The sequence below is a fragment of the Lissotriton helveticus genome, chromosome 7 (assembly GCF_964261635.1).
Source record: "Lissotriton helveticus chromosome 7, aLisHel1.1, whole genome shotgun sequence".
In the NCBI taxonomy this organism is placed as follows: Eukaryota; Metazoa; Chordata; class Amphibia; order Caudata; family Salamandridae; genus Lissotriton; species Lissotriton helveticus.
This window is the reverse complement of record NC_136068.1, coordinates 523,365,268-523,386,940: the sequence shown is the minus strand read 5'-3', so window position 1 is coordinate 523,386,940 and position 21,673 is coordinate 523,365,268. Positions and strand designations below refer to the sequence as shown.

At 46.9% G+C, this 21,673-nt stretch overlaps 1 protein-coding gene across 1 annotated transcript in view; it reads right to left on the bottom strand.

Annotated features, from left to right (window-relative positions):
- LOC144769139 (serine protease 27-like) overlaps positions 1-20,387 on the bottom strand; it is a 431,213-nt gene extending 410,826 nt beyond the window's left edge. Inside the window, exon 1 of the mRNA XM_078653147.1 lies at positions 19,913-20,387. Coding sequence (XP_078509273.1) covers positions 19,913-20,387 — 475 coding nt within the window. The remainder of the gene's footprint in view (positions 1-19,912) is intronic.
- Between the last annotated feature and the right edge of the window lie 1,286 nt (positions 20,388-21,673).

Sequence of the window (21,673 nt, the reverse complement as noted above, 5' to 3'; positions counted from 1 at the left end):
ATGAGAAACATTTTCGCTTCTTTTTTTAAAACGGTAAAAGAAGAGATTCTGCGTACGTCTGGAGGAAGGTTGTTCCTAATCTTTGGTGCGATACCTGAGAAAGCTCTGCACCCAGTTCTCTTTTTGTGGAAGGATTTAGGTTTTAGAAGTAGTGAGCTTGCGCTTCGCGAATGTCTACAACCTCCTGACCGCTCTAGCTTTTGTGCTAAATAGCTAGGGCTGTTGCTATGTAGGGTTTTATGTGCCATGCAGGTGATCTTTAGTTGTATTCTCGACTCGTATGGTAGCCAGTTCAAAGCCTTCAGGGCCGGGGTGATGTGGTTATTTCTTTTTATTCCGGAGACCAGCCTGGCCGCAGCATTAAGCGATGCCCTGATCAGTGCTAGTTTGTATTTTGGAAGACCGCAAAGAATTTTGCTTCCATAGTCCAGTCTTGGTAGTAATAGAGCTTGGACCGCCATTTTTAGATCAGTCTGTGGGAGGAAGGGTTTAAGTTTCCTTAAGATACTCAGCTGAAAGTTGGCTCCCTTAGTGGCATTGACATCGTGTTTGACATCTGAATGCAGCTTGGGTTTCTCTGCACAAGAAGTGGCTGTGGCCATCACCCAAATGACTGGCAATAAAGCTCCAGGCCCGGACGGGGTCCCGGCTGATCTCTTTAAAACAAATGTTCTTCTATGGGCAAAGTTATTGGCCAACGTTTTGAACATGGCATGCCAATATGGAATGCCCAAATCCTGGTCCACATCAACTATAGTCCCGGTTTTCAAAAAGGGTACTAGAGGGGACCCAGGGTGTTACAGGCCCATATCCCTGATTGATTCCACAGTCAAGGTGATAGTAAGGGTGGTGCAAAAAAAACTAACCAAATGGATTGATGTACGTAGTATATTGTCCGATATCCAATACGGTTTTAGGAAAGGCAGAAGCCCCCTGGATCAGTGTCTTAAGCTTTATCTCATAATAGGAAAATACACTGTAGCCATAAATGGATCCCTCCATATTGCGTTTATGGATCTATTCTCAGCGTTTGATCGAGTAAATAGATCCAAGCTGTGGGCTCTGTTATTAGCAATGGGTATGGACAAAAATATTGTGTATTTTTTGTCCAACCTGCATAGGGATCTCTCAGCTGCAGTAAGATTCGACCAAATGGGTAATTTGACACAGAAGATAGATGTGACAAGAGGAGTCACACAGGGTTGTATTCTGGCTCCTCTGCTATTTACCCTTTATATTACCAAATTAAGACCTGGTATTGTGGTGCTGCGTAGGATATTCCCCGTGCAGGGGATCGACTGATTCCAGCGCTGCTCTATGCAGATGATGCAGCCTTATTGGCACGCACTGCCGTGGGGCTTCAGCATCTGTTATCATCATTCGCTGACTTTATGGGCTCACTGGACTTGAACGTCAACTTTTCCAAATCACACGCTATGAGTCTGGGAGAAAAGACTAGTAAAATCAAGACATTTGGCTGTGACGGGAATGAAATAACCAGGGTCTCCTCATTTATGTATCTTGGCGTCTTATTCGATAAGAGATGCTCTTCGGTTGCACTGAGGAGGGCAAAAAGAATAGCCATGGCTCACTCCTCATGCTCGATACTTGACTTTGCACGAAGGTTAGGTGCTAAACCAATGTAGGCAATGTTAAACATATATAAATCTAAGTGTATAGCTATCGCTTGTTATGGCTCTGACATCTGGGGGGCTCACAAATTGTCCAGAGATCCAAACTGTGGAAAATAAATTTATAAGAAGCCTGCTTTCAGTTCCTCAGTCTACATCATCGTATATTATACATGAGGAACTGGGTGTTGGCTATGTGACTGATGTAATTAAAATGAACGCTTTTATCAAGTGACTCTGTATATGGTGTAGCTCAGAACTGGAGCTAAATCACAAGATCATTAGAGATTGTATGTCACTGGATAGAGCCAGAAGGATTCCATGGCTCAATTATGTGAAAAATATTGCAAGGGAGCTAAGTTGCCCCGCTGTTTTTAACAACCCAGAAAATGTATGTAACAAGGATGTGGGTTGGCTAAAGATGGCATTCTTGCACCTTGCAACCACAGAAAGAGAGGTTGCTAAACTACCAAAGCCCACAGTATGAGACAATCAGATTTTAAAAACTTCCATTGTGATGGAGACCTACTTGGACGTAGTTACCTAAACCAGACATCATTTTTATTGACTAGACTGAGGTTTAACCTTTTACATTTCTTGTTGGCTGAGCCCCTGGCTGGAGCAGGCTAGAGGACTTGGGCCCCTGTTCCTGTGACAGTTTCTCAAGGCAAGATACAATGCATTTTGTAATGTTTTGCGACCACTACTTGCAGCTACCAATTAAAAAAAATAAAGGGCTCCCTGCAGGTTCGACCAGCCCTAGTGTACCTGCAGATATTGAACAGCCCTTGGGAAATGTTTAATATTGCAAGTTTTTTTGTTGCAGCAGTTAGAGCGAGAAGCAAGAGAAAATACCCTCTTATGTGGCTGATTTAATGTGTCATATTCTTGTCTCTCTAATGACTGTTGCTTTTAAGACTGTTTTATCTATTTGTGTAGTAGATCTTCTAGTTACGCTGTACATTTTTATCATGAAATATTGAGCCCTGTATTTTATTACTAACGGCCCATGAAATGTCATAGATTTGATCTTTTTGGAATACTGTGTATTTGTGTATGCTTTTATGATTTTAATTGCTGAAGAGACTAATGAAAGCTAGTAAGCGCACTGTTGATGTTGCAAAAGAAGGTGGACTCAGGGACATTCGTCTAGAGCCTGGTCAGCCCTTGAGGTTTATTGTTCCTACTGGTTTGAATCACATTAAGAGATGTTTGAAAGCTGAGCATGAAGTGTTCTGACCAAGTAAATGGAAGAGCAGAACTAACTTGAAGGTCAGTGATATTTGTAAAAAAGAAGATCTAGTATATGACCTGTAGTCTGAGTGGGGCCGGTGGCCTTTGAGGACTGCCCCAGTGTCTCCAGACTGGAGACAAGAAGTTGGGATTCTGGATCTGAGATCAGCTCTGCCTCACCAACCACATAAGAGCTAAGAGGTGTAGGGCAGTACATGGATGGAAGGTATAGGTATATTTGAGCTAGAGATGTAAAAAGACTATTAGGAGACCTTAAGCAGAGGACAGAGAGTGAAAGGTGAGAGGCAAATGGCGAAGAGCAAAATCATTGCGAAAAGTAACAGACCAGACAGGGTGAGAGATGCAGTGAGGTGTGGAGAGTGAATAAAAGAAATTGATATAACAGTGCACTAAACCGAAAGTGAATGCAAAGAAGCTGGGGGGAAAGGGAGAGATGGAGGTGAGAGCGACACAATCTACATGCTACGATTAGAGGCTGCAGAAGTGGTGATAAATATAGTACATTGGGAGTACAGCATTCAGGGGAGAGGTGATGATAAAAGAGAGTTGAAGAGTAGGGTAGGGAACAGAGGCTTGTATGCAAAAGGGGCAGGAACAGAAAGAGCTGGTGAGTGGCTTTGTGGAAAGATGAGAGGTAAAGGGTAGAGCATGGAGGGTAAACATGGATTTTAATTGGCATTATCAGGGAAAGAATGTAAGAGGATTGCAAATAATGGAGACATTGAGAGATGAGCCTGTAGGGTGTAGTGGATGTAAGCAGGATCAAACCAGCAAGAGAAGGTAATAGACTGGGCAAGAGGTAAGGTGGAAAGTACAGCATGGATCGAGAGGTAGATTTGAGTATGCTGAATAAGTAAAGTAAGAGGGTGGAAGAGATGTGGAAATGACTGTGAACTTGTGTGCAACTGCATACATTGAGCCTTTTGCCACAAATTGCAATTCCCTGTCTCTTTATTTTCCATGTGCAAAATTGGCTTATTTTTTAGATGTGTGCCTTCCTTTGCAAAGGTTTTCTATCTGGAACCATCCTTTATGTGCCGGCAGATTTTAAGCCTTTTCTGTGTGCTCTCTTATTTCTCTAGAACTTTTTAAGAAATGTAGCTGCAAGTGGGGCATTTTTTGCACATGTCCTGCCTGACTGGATATCTAGAGATCATAGCTCAGGCTCTGCTGCCCGGACTCAGTCAACAATGGTGGGGGATACCACAGGTCCACCGGGGATACTTAATCCCAACCTTAGAAAGCATACTGATCCACAAGATAGTGTAGGCCCAATGTCTTGGAGTGAGTTCTGCAGGCAGGCAGACAGGGATGCAAGGGAGGGATTATATGGACGGGAGTCAGATGCATCAGGCCCAGGATTGAGATGGACTGGATTTTCTTCCACCGTTTTTAGTACTACTACAAACATCATCCCATGCTGCTTGAGGCTGCCCATACTGACCTTGCTACCTGCCCTACAGTAGGGCCGAGATCATGAAGAGTTGATGCTCTGGTGGAGGCCTGCTCTGACACTGCAAAACTCATCTGGACACTGGAGTTGAGACTGCACAATTAGGACCAGGGGGGGTGCCAGGCCGGCCTGGACATTCTTACTCTGTTTGTGTTTTGAAACTTGCATTGATCTGAAAACTATTGGTGCTTCAAAGTAAAAATATCAGTAATGAAAAGACCTATGATCTAGGTTTTCCATCCAATTGAGTTGATTGAGGTATTGTAATTCCATATGACAGAGCTTTAATCAACTTCTACTTATTTTTTATGGGGTTTTATAGAGATTGTTGGCCATATTACAGATAACTACACTAGATGAGTAGCTTCTTACAAAGCTGTTTCGATAATGCCAGAGGATTAATGGTCAATTGAAGTCAGGTCCTGTGATGTGCCTTTCTGTGATATTACATCTTGTGCAATTTTTAGGGGCCTTGCATGTTCTGGTTCTTCCAGAGGCCCAACAAATCCTAGGACCAGCTCTGGTGCGAGTTTCTGTGGCACCTACTTTTGTGTGTGCATTGATGTTATGTGGCCATGATATGTGGCATATAGCGATGTGGTGTACTCATCCATATATTTATGTGTACATATTGCTATGTGCCGGAGCCCATTTCTTGTCCAACCTTTCAGATGGTGCAGACTCTATCTTACCTTTTCACACGTGAATAACAGGTGTTGACATGCCCTCATTCCCATGCTCAACATGCTACAGGACACTTTCACTTTACTGCGCCTTGGCTTTGTAGTCACTTTAATGTGTAAGGGTAGGTGTGTAACTTACTGGTGGTGACGTCCGCGACGGTTCGGATTCTCATAATCATCGATTATGTACAGTAACGGTAGGACATGCATGATGGGCTCCATCAGTGGCATAACAAAAGATCAGGGGACCCTGATTGCAAGGTACACAGAAGGGCCCCCGCTCCAGATTTAATCCAGAGCTCTCATTCCTGAGTACTGTGCTGAGGGGGGGCTCAGCACCGAGGGGGCTGCAGGGGTCTATGTTATACCCCTGGGCTCCATAGCTGTGCAGGAAATGTGGTGGGAAAAGTGTTGCGTTGTTTTTAGGCTTTTTAAGCCTTGCCTGATGCCTGCTCTGATGAGGTAGTTGGACCGACACAGACAGCGCGTTGGAAATACGCATCCTGATAGGGCGGGCAGTTCCAGGGTTGGAACGCCCTCGATCGGCTCCATTCCATTGAACCTTACAGAGAGCTTTGCAGTCAGATTTTCCTGTCAGAGTCGGAAGAACCACGTAATTCCGTAAGCCATGCATTGCTATGCATCATAATACTGCGGCCGGAGCGACTGCTTCTGAAGCGACATTGGCCGGTCTGTCCGAAACCCGATGAGACCATGGAGGTACTTCCGACCAACATCGTAATCAGCCCCTAAGTCTTATTATTTTTCCAAACTTTATCATTATTGAATTAGATATAGCGGGCCAAAAGCAGGGCATATTTTTCTTTTCATGGCATTTTTTTTTTCTTTCCAATACTTTTCATTTTCATTGCCTCCTCTTTATGAACAGAGGGAGAAGTAATGCAATGCAAAGGTAGCATTAGCTTTTTTCTATGCTTGAGTGTGTGCCTGTCCACATAACCCTGCCCTCCACCTCCTGCCACCCCGATGGCTGGCTCCATTCACATGCCGTTAGACACAGATCGCACATGATCCACAGAGCCAGGAGCGAGCGGGCCCAATAGGTGATACCCTTGACGACGTAAGTGCAGCGAGATCTTTATTTTTCCCGTTAATAGAGGGACCCTTACAGTGGACAAAGATGAGGATGGGACTTTATACTAACGATTTTTATTGCCTTCCCTTTTTTAGGTCGAGCGACCTATCTCAATGCGCATGCGCATTGAGAGCGGGAGCTCGATCTATTGCGGCTTAAACAGAGCTTACCGAGATCAGGCGATTCCCAGGCGATTTCTTCCAGTGCACGTGAAAGCGCGTGCACAATGCCACCAGCCGCTTGCCTCGCATTACCACATCAAAGGCAAGGCGGCCTCGTCTCAGGCCCCTGCTGCTTCACACCCTCATGCCGCTCTCACCGCTCCGCCCCCTCCCCTGCCCGCCGTGTCCACTTCACTTTGACGGCCGCAGGCCGTCTCTCGTGTTTCTGCTTGTTATTATCTCTCTTCCTCCTGGTTCTCTCGCTCTTTCGTTTCCTCCCTATTCACTCCTCCCCCTCTCTCGTCTCCTTCTCGAGGCCTCTTGTCTTTCTCTTGCTGTCCTTCTTTGCTCTATCTATTTGATTCTTTCCCTCCTCTTGTTAGAAGTGCGTGCTCTCGCTCAGCAGATGGCTGTGCAGGACTACTGTTCAGTATCGTGGTCGCTTTCACTTTCGCGGCCGTGTTTGTTGTAGCATCGATATTTGGTCAGCCAAAAAAAAAGTAATAGTAACCCTCGTAGGTGGCGTATGCCCTCGCAAGTGTCCTACCGCCGTAGCGTTTACCTTCCATCTTCACAATGCCAGATAAGCCAATGTCTGACAGGTAAATAAGAGCGTGAGAGATTTACAGGCATATGCTCCGGGGTCCCAGAAGAATAGATGCAGCCAACGCATAACTAAGGAACAGCACCTCTCTCTCTCTCACAAAGGCATCTGCTTTCTCTGCCTCGTCCCGCTTTACCTCTCCCGTGTTTCTATCTGACTGTCTTGCCCTGTCTCTCACGCCATCGCCCTCTTTCCTATCTCGCCACACACCCCACTCCCTCTACCCCCTCTCTCTCTCGCCCCACATAGCTCAACATCACATATAGAGCAATACAAAATTTGAACATACATGAATTTAGAAAGGGGACCTTAATTTAAAACGTATGAAATAGGATTTTGTGATAAGTTCAGAAGGGACGCGCTACGCTCCAATTATACATACACTCCCTGAATGAAGGAATACATGAATGGTGGGTTGCTGGCATAGACAGGTAGAGGAATGTATGGATAATAACAATAATGAGCAGGGCGGCTGCAAGGCGATATCCACGTATAATCCACAGATCAGTGCTGGCGCTTCTTCACAAGAGGCTGAAAGGCGCTATACACTTCCGATCGACAGATCAGTGCTACCGCTTCTTCAAGAAAAAACATGTACCAGAAAGGAGCTACTTTAAAGGCGCGGAGGTGGTCTTTGACAGGTCCACGCTAGAGGTTTTCGCAAGCAATAGCGCTAAGATGTGTTGGTGAGTTAACCACTTACAGCCACAAGAACAGAGATGGCGTTTGGTCACAAAAAATGGACCGTAAAGGAGCTACTTTCAAGCCGTTAAGCATTGGCATTGGGTAGGAATAAGGTGTTAGGAGGTACTACACCCACTTACAACCTCGGACCAGAGGTAGCGGGTAGAGAGGTAGCGCTATGAACAGTACCCTGCCCGCTGACATATCGGATCTAGCTCGTGCTCAGAAGAATCTGTACAGGAAAGGCACTGCTTTCAGCTGCCATTGGCAGGGGAGGTGGGCTTTGGAGGTAGTAGGAAGAGACGGCATATTTATTTACAACCAACAGATCACACCTAGCGCTTCTTCGCATGATCACAAACTGGAAAGGTGTTATTTTTAAGGCGCTGTGGATGCGGGCTTCGAGAAAAGTTATGGCGCAGCGCTGAGTTCCTCTCCATTTACAGACCTCCGACCATAGGGGGTGGTGAAGGGAGGAAGCAAGACACGGTTTACTCACACACTGACAGATTACAGCTACTGTTCGTTCATTACAATTGGATCGCAAAGGCGCTAGTTTCAAGGCTCCGACAGTAAAATGGGCGAGCATGAGATGTCAGGAGGTAGAGAGGTCCTATTCACTTACAAGTAACAGACAGAACTAGCCTTTGTTAGCACGCACATGGAAGGCGCTGCTTTCAAGGCGCTAGAAGTGAAGATTGACCGCAGCATTAGGTATCAGGAGGCAGCGAGGTCCTATTCACTTTCAAGTGAAAGAACAGAGCTAGCGCTTGTTCGCAGGCACATGAACGAGAAAGGCGCTGCTTTCCAGGGGTCGAAGGAGCGCGTAAGGAGGAGACGTTGGGAAGTGACAAAGCACCGTCCATTCACAGTCAACAGATCAGAGCTAGTGCTTCTTGAAGAGGCAGTGAGGCACGATCTCCTTACAGCCGCTAGCGCTTTTCTGTAAGAGGCAGGGCTATGAGGCAGCAAAGCAGGAAGATTAAGTTGGCACGAAATGTGCACTTTGCAATGTATTGTATCATTATAATACAAATGTAAATTTCGTTTTCAATACAATCTTGGGTTCCTCTTGCTGTTAGTAGCAGACTAGGACCATAACAAAATTCAACCAACACCACCCTCCAACTCCACCCTCCAACTACAACCCCACCCTCCAACTCCACCCTCCAACACCAACTCCACCCTCCAACTCCACCCTCCAACTCCACCCTCCAACTCCACCCTCCAACACCAACTCCACCCTCCAACTCCACCATCCAACTCCACCCTCCAACACCAACTCCACCCTCCAACTCCACCCTCCAACACCAACTCCACCCTCCAACTCCACCCTCCAACACCAACTCCACCCTCCAACTCCACCCTCCAACACCAACTCCACCCTCCAACTCCACCCTCCAACTCCACCCTCCAACCCCACCCTCCAACTCCACCCTCCAACTCCACCCTCCAACTCCACCCTCCAACTCCAACTCCACCCTTCAACTCTACCCTCCACCCTCCAACTCTACCCTCCAACTCCACCCTCCAATTCCAACTCCACCCTCCAACTCCACCCTCCAACTCCAAATCCACCCTCCAACTCCACCCTCCAACTCCACCCTCCAACTCCACCCTTCAACTTCAACTCCAACTCCACCCTCCAACTCCACCCTCCAACTCCACCTCCACCCTCCACCCTCCAACTCCACCTCCACCCTCCACTCTCCAACTCTACCCTCCACCCTCCAACTCTACCCTCCAACTCCACCCTCCAATTCCAACTCCACCCTCCAACTCCACCCTCCAACTCCACCCTCCAACTCCAAATCCACCCTCCAACTCCACCCTCCAACTCCACTCTCCAACTCCACCCTTCAACTCCAACTCCACCCTCCAACTCCACCCTCCAACTCCACCCTCCAACTCCACCCTCCAACTCCACCCTCCAACTCCACCCTCCAACTCCAACTCCACCCTTCAACTCCAACTCCACCCTCCAACTCCACCCTCCAACTCCACCCTCCAACTCCACCTCCACCCTCCACTCTCCAACTCTACCCTCCACCCTCCAACTCTACCCTCCAACTCCACCCTCCAATTCCAACTCCACCCTCCAACTCCACCCTCCAACTCCAAATCCACCCTCCAACTCCACCCTCCAACTCCACCCTTCAACTTCAACTCCACTCCACCCTCCAACTCCACCCTCCAACTCCACCTCCACCCTCCACTCTCCAACTCTACCCTCCAATTCCAACTCCAAATCCACCCTCCAACTCCACCCTCCACCCTCCAACTCCACCCTCCAACTCCAACTCCACCCTCCAACTCCACCCTACAACTCCAACTCCACCCTCCAACTCCACCCTCCAACTCCACCCTCCAACTCCACCCTCCAACTCCACCCTCCAACTCCACCCTCCAACTCCACCCTCCAACTCCACCCTCCCTCCACCCTCCAACTCCACCCTCCAACTCCACCCTCCAACTCCAACTCCACCCTCCAACTCCACCCTCCAACTCCACCCTCCAACTCCACCCTCCAACTCCACCCTCCAACTCCACCCTCCAACTCCACCTCCACCCTCCACTCTCCAACTCTACCCTCCAATTCCAACTCCACCCTCCACCCTCCAACTCCACCCTCCAACTCCACCTCCACCCTCCACTCTCCAACTCTACCCTCCAATTCCAACTCCACCCTCCAACTCCACCCTCCAACTCCACCCTCCAACTCCACCCTCCAACTCCACCCTCCAACTCCACCCTCCAACTCCACCCTCCAACTCCACCTCCACCCTCCACTCTCCAACTCTACCCTCCACCCTCCAACTCCAACTCCACCCTCCAACTCCACCCTCCAACTCCAAATCCACCCTCCAACTCCAAATCCACCCTCCAACTCCAAATCCACCCTCCAACTCCAAATCCACCCTCCAACTCCAAATCCACCCTCCAACTCCAACTCCACCCTCCAACTCCACCCTCCACCCTCCAACTCCAACTCCAACTCCACCCTCCAACTCCACCCTCCAACTCCACCCTCCAACTCCACCCTCCAACTCCACCCTCCAACTCCACCCTCCAACTCCACCCTCCAACTCCACCTCCACCCTCCACTCTCCAACTCTACCCTCCACCCTCCAACTCTACCCTCCAACTCCACCCTCAAATTCCAACTCCACCCTCCAACTCCACCCTCCAACTCCAAATCCACCCTCCAACTCCAACTCCCCCCTCCAACTCCAACTCCACCCTCCAACTCCACCCTCCAACTCCAACTCCACCCTCCGACTCCAACTCCACCCTCCACCCTCCAACTCTACCCTCCAATTCTACCCTCCAACTCCCCCTTCCAACTCCCCCTTCCAACTCCAACTCCACCCTCCAACGACAACTCCACCCTCCAACGACAACTCCACCCTCCAACTCCACCCTCCAACTCCACCCTCCAACTCCACCCTCCAACTCCACTCTCCAACTCCACCCTCCAACTCCACTCTCCATCACTCAGGGGCACCACCACATCACTCTGGGACACCACCACATCACTCGGGGGCAGCACCACATCAATCGGGAGCACCACCACATCACTCGGGGGCAGCACCACATCACTCGGGGGCAGCACCACATCACTCGGGGGCACCACCACATCACTCGGGGGCACCACCACATCACTCGGGGGCACCACCACATCACTCAGCGGCACCACCACATCACTCAGCACCACAACAGCACTGTCCTTGCTTGCTACCAACAAGCATTGCCATAGCCAATAGGACTCGCATTAGGAAATTGTATCCCCCTCTGACAACACAGGGTCTGGATCATCGTTATGCTCCACCGCGAGGCTTTCAACGCTCTGTGTGACCTGCATATATAGAACAAAACAAATGCCAATACTGCTTTCCCTGCTTCTCTTCTTACTCTTTAATACATGCGGATTATAACAACATGTAAAATCACAACGTCACATTACATTCCGGTGTCTGTAGTTTGTGTGTAACATTGTATTTACTAGTTTTAAAAGACCTAGATTGTGAAATGTCCGAAATGCATGCTATGTGTAGGAGTCCCTGGCCGCACCCGCCCACTTCGGCATTTCCTCACGATCACATTTCCGGGTGACTCATCTGGAGTTTCCGCGGTTTTCACGTCCCTGCTTAAATACTTTCGGTTTTAGTTCCTACTCACTGGAGTTGCAAACAGGAGAAAGAAGGTTGCCAGGAACAAAATATCGGGTAACTTTGGAAGGTAACTTTACTCCGTGTATGTTTTGGAAACACTGACTTTGTAGTAGGGGGCTGATGATTTTATCACCCTTCTTTTTGTTTTCTACAATGTGAATGTGTTCGTGATGAGCCACTCTCACGTTAATGCCGTTCTCGGTCTTTTCAAGCAGTTCTGTCCCAAACCTTCTCGCAAATTATTTACAGTTATCAGCTTTTGTGATTTTTGTAATTTGAGTTGCAGAATTAGTTCTCGAGCTATAAGTGGTGGTGATTGAAAACGTGAAGCAACTTCGATCATTGTACACTCCAGAAACCAGTGCATGTTAGTCCGTTTACTACTTGCGTAGGGGCAGGAGAAAGCCACTAACTAGTCCTTGCCTAGTGTATTCCATGTTGTTTGACCATCAAGTGAGATGGCTGTGTGATTCGATATAGACAACAGGGTAGTTGCATAGCCAATAGGTCTCGCCTTTGGGACCTTATAAGTATTTAGTTATGCAGCACAATATCCTTACTGCAACAACATTAACTGTTGCCTGGCTAAACACTTATAAGGTCCCAAAGGCGAGACCTATTGGCTATGCCAATGCTTGTTTCTTAATCTCTCCGTCCCGGATGGCAGTGTGTGACTACAGGGAATGCCACCCCCACCCCCTGAGGTGCTTTGGTGGTGACCCGAAGTGGGTAAGTGTCACTGTGTTTTCTGGCATTTTCTATAATCTAGTTGAATGCTTTTTGGCACGCTATTGTTATTTGGCAATGGCAACTAGTAATGCCATATTCATGGTCTGTTTTCACTGTTTGGCACTGGAAAGATAGGTTTTTTAAGTATAGAACTAGATAAACAACAGAAGAATGGTTGTCAAAAAGTTTGCAGTATTACGGACACACTCATCACGTGTTGTGTGTTGATCCATGATGAGAGGCACCAGTAGGCGAAGTATATAAAATAAAATAACTCACAGGGACTATGGCTCTGAACATAAATAGTATGCTATTCATAATTTGGGTGCATGTGAATTGGGAGCACACGTTGGAGGCCTTTTTTATAGCCCCATTCACTATGAACTCACCTTGGTTTCCGTGATCTGGCACACAACTAAACTCACCAACTTCTTGAACAAAAGATTACATTGGTTATGTGTTTGCTTGTTTATTTGTCTTCATTTCTACAGTCATGAATGAATTTACCAATAAGCATGGTCATGATATTTAAAAGATTGCATGTAGTTTTCATGTAAAGTAGCCATCTGCTGTAAGTAACCCAGGGCACATTAAAGCCCACAAGTGCTGATGAAAATCAGGACCTCGTGCAAGCCAATCATAGGGCTGAAACATGTTGACTAAATAAGTGAGGGCCATAGGACCTTATTTAACATAGATATCCCTCCATTTCCCGTTTTTAACCATACCCCGAGGGTCGCTAATAAAGAGACATCTTTGACCCTCAATAGGTATTTTTATTTGTAGACTCCCTGGTAGGTTCTAATAAGTGCTCCCTGGAATATGGTTGAGCCCACCTCTGCTTTTAGGGGCTGAGGTGGACCCAATGATGAAGCATACCACTATTAGAGTGGGTAAGGGGTGTATATAAAAAAGAATTATTTTTTCCCCTCATGTTGCTAATCAATAGAAAGCCTTGAGAGGCGGAATTCCTCTATATCTGCAGACCAGGGATACTTGTATTGTGGTAATAATAGTTTGGGATACCAGCGAAAGAAGCAGTAGTGAGGTCAGGCATTGTGGGGCAATATGTGGCAGGTAATGAACCATGTCCAACTTGTGCCGTTTTTTCCTCATTTGAGAAAATGAGGAAAAATAGCATAGGTCATACATGGTGCAGGTACACTTGGGCAAGAATGACTTAGTTCAATCTGCAGGCCTGGAGTGGCGGACAGGTGCGCTTGGGAGAAAGTACTTTAGGTCTAATTACAGCCCAGAAGAATATGTAGTGGGGCAAAAAAATCTGCGGCAATCAACACGCCAAGAAAAGAGGTGAACAGAGAAATGTTGGTGTACTGTAAGAATTGGAAGATAGGAGCGGTGAGCTACAGGTATATGATATCTAGACTTAGGGTTTTCAGTAAAAGCAGGCAGATTGGCACTCTGGCTAGTATGCGTAATGTAAACTATGCTCGGAATATGCACAGCGCATCTGAAATCGAGACCGAGACTAGTGACTTTCTCCCTCCACTCTACGGACCTCAGCAGCACAGCGCACCCGCCGTCTCGCTCCCTGCTAGATCGTGAATGGACACGCTCGCCATATACTCAGGCTTCTGATGATTGTGACGTAGTACACCCGCCTACTCGTACCCCTCAAGACACTGGATGGTCCAGATCACCGTGAACCTAGGGGACCTTCTTCTCACTAAACAACACCATACAGCCCTGAAGAGTGAGGGGTAACTCCCTCTCGTGACGAAACACGTGTCGGCTAGTTGGTTTTTCTTTTGTTGTTGCATCATTAAATAACTTTGGGCGATATACTGGTGTGGACCGCAGCAATTTGATCCATACGAGACATTTATACCATTGTTTTATCTTCACTACATGTGCCCGGAACTGTATTCTCAGCTACATGTTTATGATATTTGAATGGCCAGTGTTATTCCACCATGACATGGTTCAGTTATCCCAACTGGGCAACATGATTTATTTGGAGGCTGGTAAAGAAAGAAAGGGAATATCAGAGGAGGAGGGAGAAGTAGAGATCAGGCAAAAAGAAAGACTGGTCCCGGGGTGGGCAGATATACAACAAAGTGAAACAAATGTAGGGAAAGATAAAGAATTCAGAAAAATAAGGCGGTTGAAATAGCTTGTTAGAAGTTATATTTTGAAGAATGAGAGGGGTGGGTGGATTGCCTTGATGATGGCCAAATGGGAGAGTGAGAGACATTGGAAAGACAAGTCACCCCCTCTCTGGAGGGTATGAAAACAGGCTTGGACCACTGTATGAGTCTGGAGGGCCCAGCTAATACAGCTAAACAAACATCTGAAGCTCTGATGAGACTGAGCCCAGTATACAGGGATCCTGTTAGAGCCCAGTGGGATTCATAGATGCAGAAATTAGAGCTTCTTTCTTTGCCGGTTAAGGGAACAGTATTAAGTAATAAGGGAGCAAAGCTGAACAGGGGAGGGGGATAAGGGGACTTTTACATATTTGATTATGCACTGCAGGTTGCTGTAAGTGGGAACGTATTTTGGGTGTGGCCTTGACTATAAAGAACATTTTATATAATGTTTTCCAAAAAGAAAAAAAAGAATAAAGGGGTTTGTAGGGATTTGTAGGGTTGGGAAAGTGTTTTGGTGACGGTAAGAAGAGTTGGTCATTAGTTGTTAGTGCATTGTTTAGTGCGCATGAGCGTGTACAGGATAGCTGAAGATTGAGTTTTTTGTAAGCTGAACTTGCCCCAAAATAAAAAGACCTTCCCGAATACCATGACATGACTGCTTGCTCTATCAAGAGCTTCTTCTCTGGTTGCCTGTAACCAGTGTCTGCCTGCATGTAGGTCGTGTGTCGCCCTGATTAGTATCTAAAATACATCAGCTAAGGTGGTATGTCTCCAGTGCATGCTGAGCAGCTCTTGCTCATCTCACCTAGAGTGACTCTAAAAAACACTTACTATAAATACCTGTAAACAGACCTTCCCTTTAGATCCCTCACCTTTCTCTCCAGGTATAAAACAGGATATTTCTTATGACTGCTAGATCCAGGAGATGCTTTTGGCTGCTCTGTGGTTGCCCATAATTGGATTCTTTAGAGAGCTGCAGAACAAGCAAATTACAGCAATCAGTTAATGGAAAGAATATGTGCTACATCTCTCATGCCTCTAACCGCTGCTGCAGCACCCTTAAAATAAACATAGTAGAGTTCAGAAGGTGATTAAGTCATAACAATGCCATTCAATTATGTTTTTATCTGGTTACATGTCTTCTGACAAATTGCTGCTTATTATTTTAACATGTAGATTAAGGTTTACTTTTCTTTCTGTGAATGCAAAGTTAGGGGATTTTGTAAAGTAAACTAGCCAATTAACTTGCTGGTTGTATGTCAATACAACGCGGTGTTTACACCGCACTACCATTACAATGCTGGTTTTACAACACAAGTCGTTACCACGACTTGCGCTGTAGGGTGCTGGATTTGGGAATAGTAAGAAGTACTATTCCAACACCAGCCTACGTACAGTAGGGAAGGTGCTGGAATAGTAAATCTACTATTCCTTAGCCTAGAGCGCCCTCCAGCGTAAGTCGTGGTAACGACTTGCGTTGTAAAACCAGCGTTGTAATGGTAGTGCAGTGTAAACACCTCATCGTAATGGATGTTCCCCAACTTGCTAGGGCACAGGGAGAGTGTGAAAGGAAAATATGTAGATGTCAGGTTTATTTCTAACACAAGCTAAAAATATTTGAAAACAAATCAGCAGTTAGCAAAGCACAAATGAAGTACAATTCATGTTTTGTAGTTCTAAGGTGTTATGGAAACAAAGATTTTATTAGGGTGAAGATACTTTACTTGGCGATGCGCAAATGATAAATATTTGCTGAAATATGATTTCTTTATAGTTTTATTAGTGAAATTGCATTCCAAATGGCAATGTGTTGCCATTTCAGTGGAAAATGTGCTGTCTGTAAATGACAGTGTGCCACCACACCATGCTTTTAGGAATATATTTGTGACAGTGTGCTCCAAATTGCACCATCAGCTGCATACCACACCCTCACCACTCTCATGAGTTGGGCTCATTGTCTATACTTGTTCTCTGAGTGGCACTTGTTTTTTTCACAATCTTTATGACTTCAGTAATGTAACATTGATGGTAGTACCCCCAGCTCAGAAAATTGTTCCAGCACCACTGTTACACAATTAAGAGTTTAAGACCTGCCAACATGTGAATGTTTTTCACCATTGTGAGGAGGGGGCAGACCTCAGTGCCTAGCCCAGTTCAAGGCACTCTTATACTCACTGCCTCTAAACCACCCTAAACAATACTTTTGAGGCTGCCGCCGATCTCCTAGGGAGGTTTCACACCTCCTAAGGGACGTCGGTTGAGCAGAATCTCCATCAAGTAGCTGGAAACCTGCTCTCCCAGTAAGTTGTGTGGACACCCTGTGATATTGGCTCTTCACCGGATGACCATGTGACGGGGACCATTGAATAGGCACTGAACTTATCCCTTATCTCAGGAAATATGTCAAGGCCGGAGGGGTTCACTACATATGCTGTTTATGGAGCTCTCCTGTGCTTTTGACATAGTAGATAGGGAAAAACTGTTGTCATTAACGCAGGTAGCAGGGGTAGATCCTCCATTGCTGAACCTCATTAAGCGGTTACACCGGGATACCACCACCAAGGTCTGCTACACTCAACAAGGTGTTTGTACCCAAACATAAAAGTAGCCTGAGTGGTCAGGCAGGGTTGTATAATGGCACTTTTCAGCTTTTATTTCATATAAATTTCTTATACAAAGCCCTGAGTTTATGTAGTGATGATACAACTAGAATTGATTCTCGACCAGTCCATGTTCTTTTATATGCGGATGACGCTTTTTTAATCTCATGAACAGCAATTGGCCTCCAGGAACTTTTAAATGGTTTTAAAAGTTTTATGACAAACCTAAGTCTTAAAATAAACCATCAGAAATTGTTTATTTTGGTTGGTTGGTTGGTTGATAGCTTTATTTCGATATGCAGATATCATAAAAGCATTACAAAGACATATAAAATAGCACATCGTAAAAAAAAACTGTACAAGTTAAAATTAAGTCAAGTAAAAGGTTGCTGAATTGTACAATCAATAAATTATTTAAAAAGGAATTAAATTGATATAGACAGTCTTTTTAAGCGAATTAACCACGCCCATTTTAAGAATTTGGACACACCACAGACTATGGGGGAGGATGTGTCAGTTAATAAAATCCGCAAAGCCACCGTATAGTAGCGAGTTCCCAGTTGCCTGCAGAGAGGTTTAAGCCAATATCTTCTTGGGCGGGTGTAGTCAGGGCACTCAAAAAAGAAATGAGCCACAGTTTCTGGCCTAGTTGTACATAGTGAACAATATGGTGATGCCTGCGCGGGTGTATTCCATCTTGAGAGCAAGTCTCCTAAAGGTAAGGTGCCTTCTCTAAATTTAATATAAAGTGTCCGGTCAGCAGGAATTGTAATTAGGTCCAGATAGGGCTCAAAAGCAACAACGTCTTTTATTTTCAAGTAGGCTGCGGTGGAATTGCAGTGGCTTGGATTACTGATGAGTTGGGCAGAGACCCACTCCCAATATAGTTTTTTCAGAGTCACCTTTGGCGGGGCAGATTGTGTAGTCCAGCAAGACCCCAGGCCTAGGTCTCCCAGGAGATTTTTGATATCTCTGAGCCACTTAATCTTGTTCCATCCACACATTCCCATCACCTCTGACAGCCCATCCGTATATGTTTTCAATTCGGGAACTCTCCACAGTCGAGCCCATAAAAGGAGTGGCCGGAGGCGAGCCTGGTCCTTAACTGCTTTGCAACCCGCGTCCGGAAGTACCGGAACTGTTGGAGTGCTCATCGGAATGGCCAGGAGGTCCTTCAAAAATGTATTCTCTGCCTTGGAAAGTACCTCCAGATTGCCAAGGCCCCATAGCTCAGCCCCGTAAAGAGATGCCGTGACAGCTCTGGCTTTGTAAATGTCAATTACTGGAGCTACACATTGCTTGGAAGAATTACGGTACTCACTCAACAATGCTCCCCCCACCCTTTTGTGACTAAGGGTCATTTTGTTGATGTGGGGTGACCAGCTCATGACATCACTCATGCGGATCCCTAAGTAATCGAATTCTGAGACTCTCTCTAGGGGAACGGAGTTTAGTACTGCAGGACGGCCAAGCTTGCGTGGAGGGTGCATGATCAAGTATTTAGTTTTATCCACGTTTATGACCAACCCTCTTTTTGAGCAAAAGTCCTGAAAGCGATTCAAAAGCTTCTGGAGGCCCTGGGGAGTTTTTGAAATGAGAAGGGTGTCGTCCGCAAACAACAGGATTGGGATCCTCACACCCTCCAAGGAGGGGGCGTCTGCTGGTTCTTCAAGCAGGTGCTCTACCACACCATTCACGTACAGGGAAAATAGTGTGGGAGCTAGTACACAACCCTGTCGGACACCCCTATTAACCGGGATCCTATCGGTCTTTTCCCCATTCTGTCCCCATCGCACCTGAGCCTAGTTGTCATTATGTAGTTTGATGAGGAGCAGTAAGATGTAAGGGGGCAGCCCAAGACCCTGCAAGACCCTCCAGAGTTCCTCCCTAGGAACCAGGTCAAAGGCAGTCTTCAGGTCAATAAAGGCCAAATAAAGACTGCCCTTGCCCAGCTCCACCACCTTCCAGTGTAGAAGCAATAGTCTGAACACTTGCTCAACAGTTCCTGTACCGGAACGAAAACCCGCCAGCAGGTCGGACAATATATGGTTTTCATCCACCCAGTGAAGAATCCGCCCCAAAATCGCCTTGCCCGCCACCTTCTGAGTAGAGTCGATGAGGCTTATTGGCCTATAGTTCCCCGGTTGGTCCCGACAGCCTTTTTTAAAAATTGGGACTACCTCTGCCCCTTTCCAAGACTCAGGGACAGGACCTCCATCTAGGATGGCATTCAAGATGGCAGAGATCATTGTGCCCCATTCACCCGGATAGGCTCGAAGAAGATCCCCTGGCAGCCCATCAGGACCAGCTGCTTTCAGGGGTATCAGGGATTTGATCAGATTCATAACCTCCCGTGCAGTAAAGGGGTCAGTGGCTCTATCCAGTGCAAATGGGGGAACGAAAAATGGGTCGTCAAGTGGCCCTTCTGCAGCTGAATAAAGGGCCTTAAAGTGGTTAAACCACGTCTGTGCTGGGATCGTACAAGTCCTCAAGGTGTCATCAGGGCGATTCCTGCTGCCCACCAGGTCCCAAAAACCTTTAGCATCTCTCCCCCTTCTTGCAGCCAGGAGGTCCTGCCAAAAGTTGTCCTCCCATTCCTTTTTGGCAATTTTCAAACATTGTGAGTACAACCTTCTAGCCTCCCTAGTCCTTGTTTGGCACTTAGATTTCACTGCTTCGACGAGCAGTGTTTTGGTGACCCTGCACTTGTGGTTGTACCAGCCCTGTCTTTTACGTGGACGTGTCTTCCCACCATTATGACTGAATGGGATAATAAACAGATTGCTTATGGCCTGAGTTAGGCTACAAAACCGGTCGTGCAGCTCCACCGGCCCGCCCTCAAGAGAGTCCAAATTGTCTGAGGCTGTGGTTAAGAGCTGGGATATGATGGACATCTTCTCCACCGAGAGCGTGAGTTTAGCCCACTTCAGCCGTCTACCACAATTCGAGACAACTGATTCCCTGGGAACAATAACGCGCGTAGATGGACCCCCTATATCCTCAAACCACCCAGGAGACAAGGCAAGGTAGAGCCAGTTGTGATCGCTCTCCACGGAGGATATGATCTCCATATCTTTCACCGAGCTCCATAGATGGACATCAAACAGAATATAGTCAATTCTAGACGTGTGGTTGTGCCTATTGTACGTAAGGGCTCCCGCTTTATCAGATCTAGTCCTTCCATTGAGGGCCCTCAGGTTAAACTCCATGGTGAGAGAATTGACCTGGAGTGCCACCTCGGTCCATCTCTTAATTGGGCTAAGCTCTAAAGCCGGGATCCCCCTCCTGTAGTCCTCCTCCTCCTGATCTTGGGTGACTTCTGAGCCAAGAGGCTCAAAGCTGCAATTAAAGTCACCCGCGACCAGGGTACATAGCTTATATGGGGAACATCTAAGCAGACCCTCTAGGAGGGCTATAGTGGGTGATTGTCTGCCTCCTTTTGTGCCCCGCGCATAGATATTAAAGATGTTAAGAATGACTCGACCCCTGGAATTTTTTAAGGTGATATTAGAGGAGATCCGGACAGTTTGTTTGATGCTCCTCTACCCTACAATTAAGGGAGGAAGATACCCAAATGAGAAGGCCTCCCGAGGGACGCCCCCTGCCCAATTCCGAGTAGACAGCAGGTGTATAATGGGATGAATAACCCGCCTTGTGCAGAGGCTCCCTACTCCAGGTCTCCTGGAACACGCAAATGGAGTACTTCTCCACAAGAGCATTCCAGTCAGGCAAGGCCAACTTCCTAACTAGTCCAGCCACGTTCCAGCTGAAAACCCTAATAAGTGGGTCCGTCACAGCTGCAGCGCTACTGGACATGACAGTGTCGACCAACACCGCCTCTGGCAAAGTGGGTTGAGTGTTAACAACTTCAGTTGGATCCCGCCCCACACCTAGTTCCCGATTAGCCATTAGGGCTACCTGCTTCCCTGTTGCGGTGGGTGAACCTGTCAACTTTAGGGATGAATGGGAAGATCCATCAATATTTATATCCCCCCGTGCCTCCCCAAGAGAAACAACAAGTCAGTACCCCCTGGGGCCCCAACTCGGCCTCGGCCACGCAGCATGCCGCTGGAACAGAGGTATTGCAGGATGCCATTGGCTCTCAAAGATGTTGTGATAAGTAGCCCCAGGGATTTGACCAGGACATATCATAGCTGGCCGTGGGTAGAAGTATGTTAAATCGACCACATCAATACCTGGTCCACCCGTGACCTGCTCAGAATTGCATATTGCGTGAGCAACTCTCATATCTTGAAAGTTGACTACCACGCAATCACCCTCAAACGGTTTCTTTCCCTGTCCAATCCAACCCACCCTACGCACTCCAAGAATCACCCCATCCACTCCCATGGGAAGGGGTCTGTTGGCTTTCAGCCAGTGGATGATTTTATTCTTCAGTGCTTGGTGGTTTTCTGGCTGAGCGTCCTTCAGGACAGGAACATTAATGAGGAGGGAAACGTATGGATGGCACTCTGGGGGGAGATTAACTGGGGGA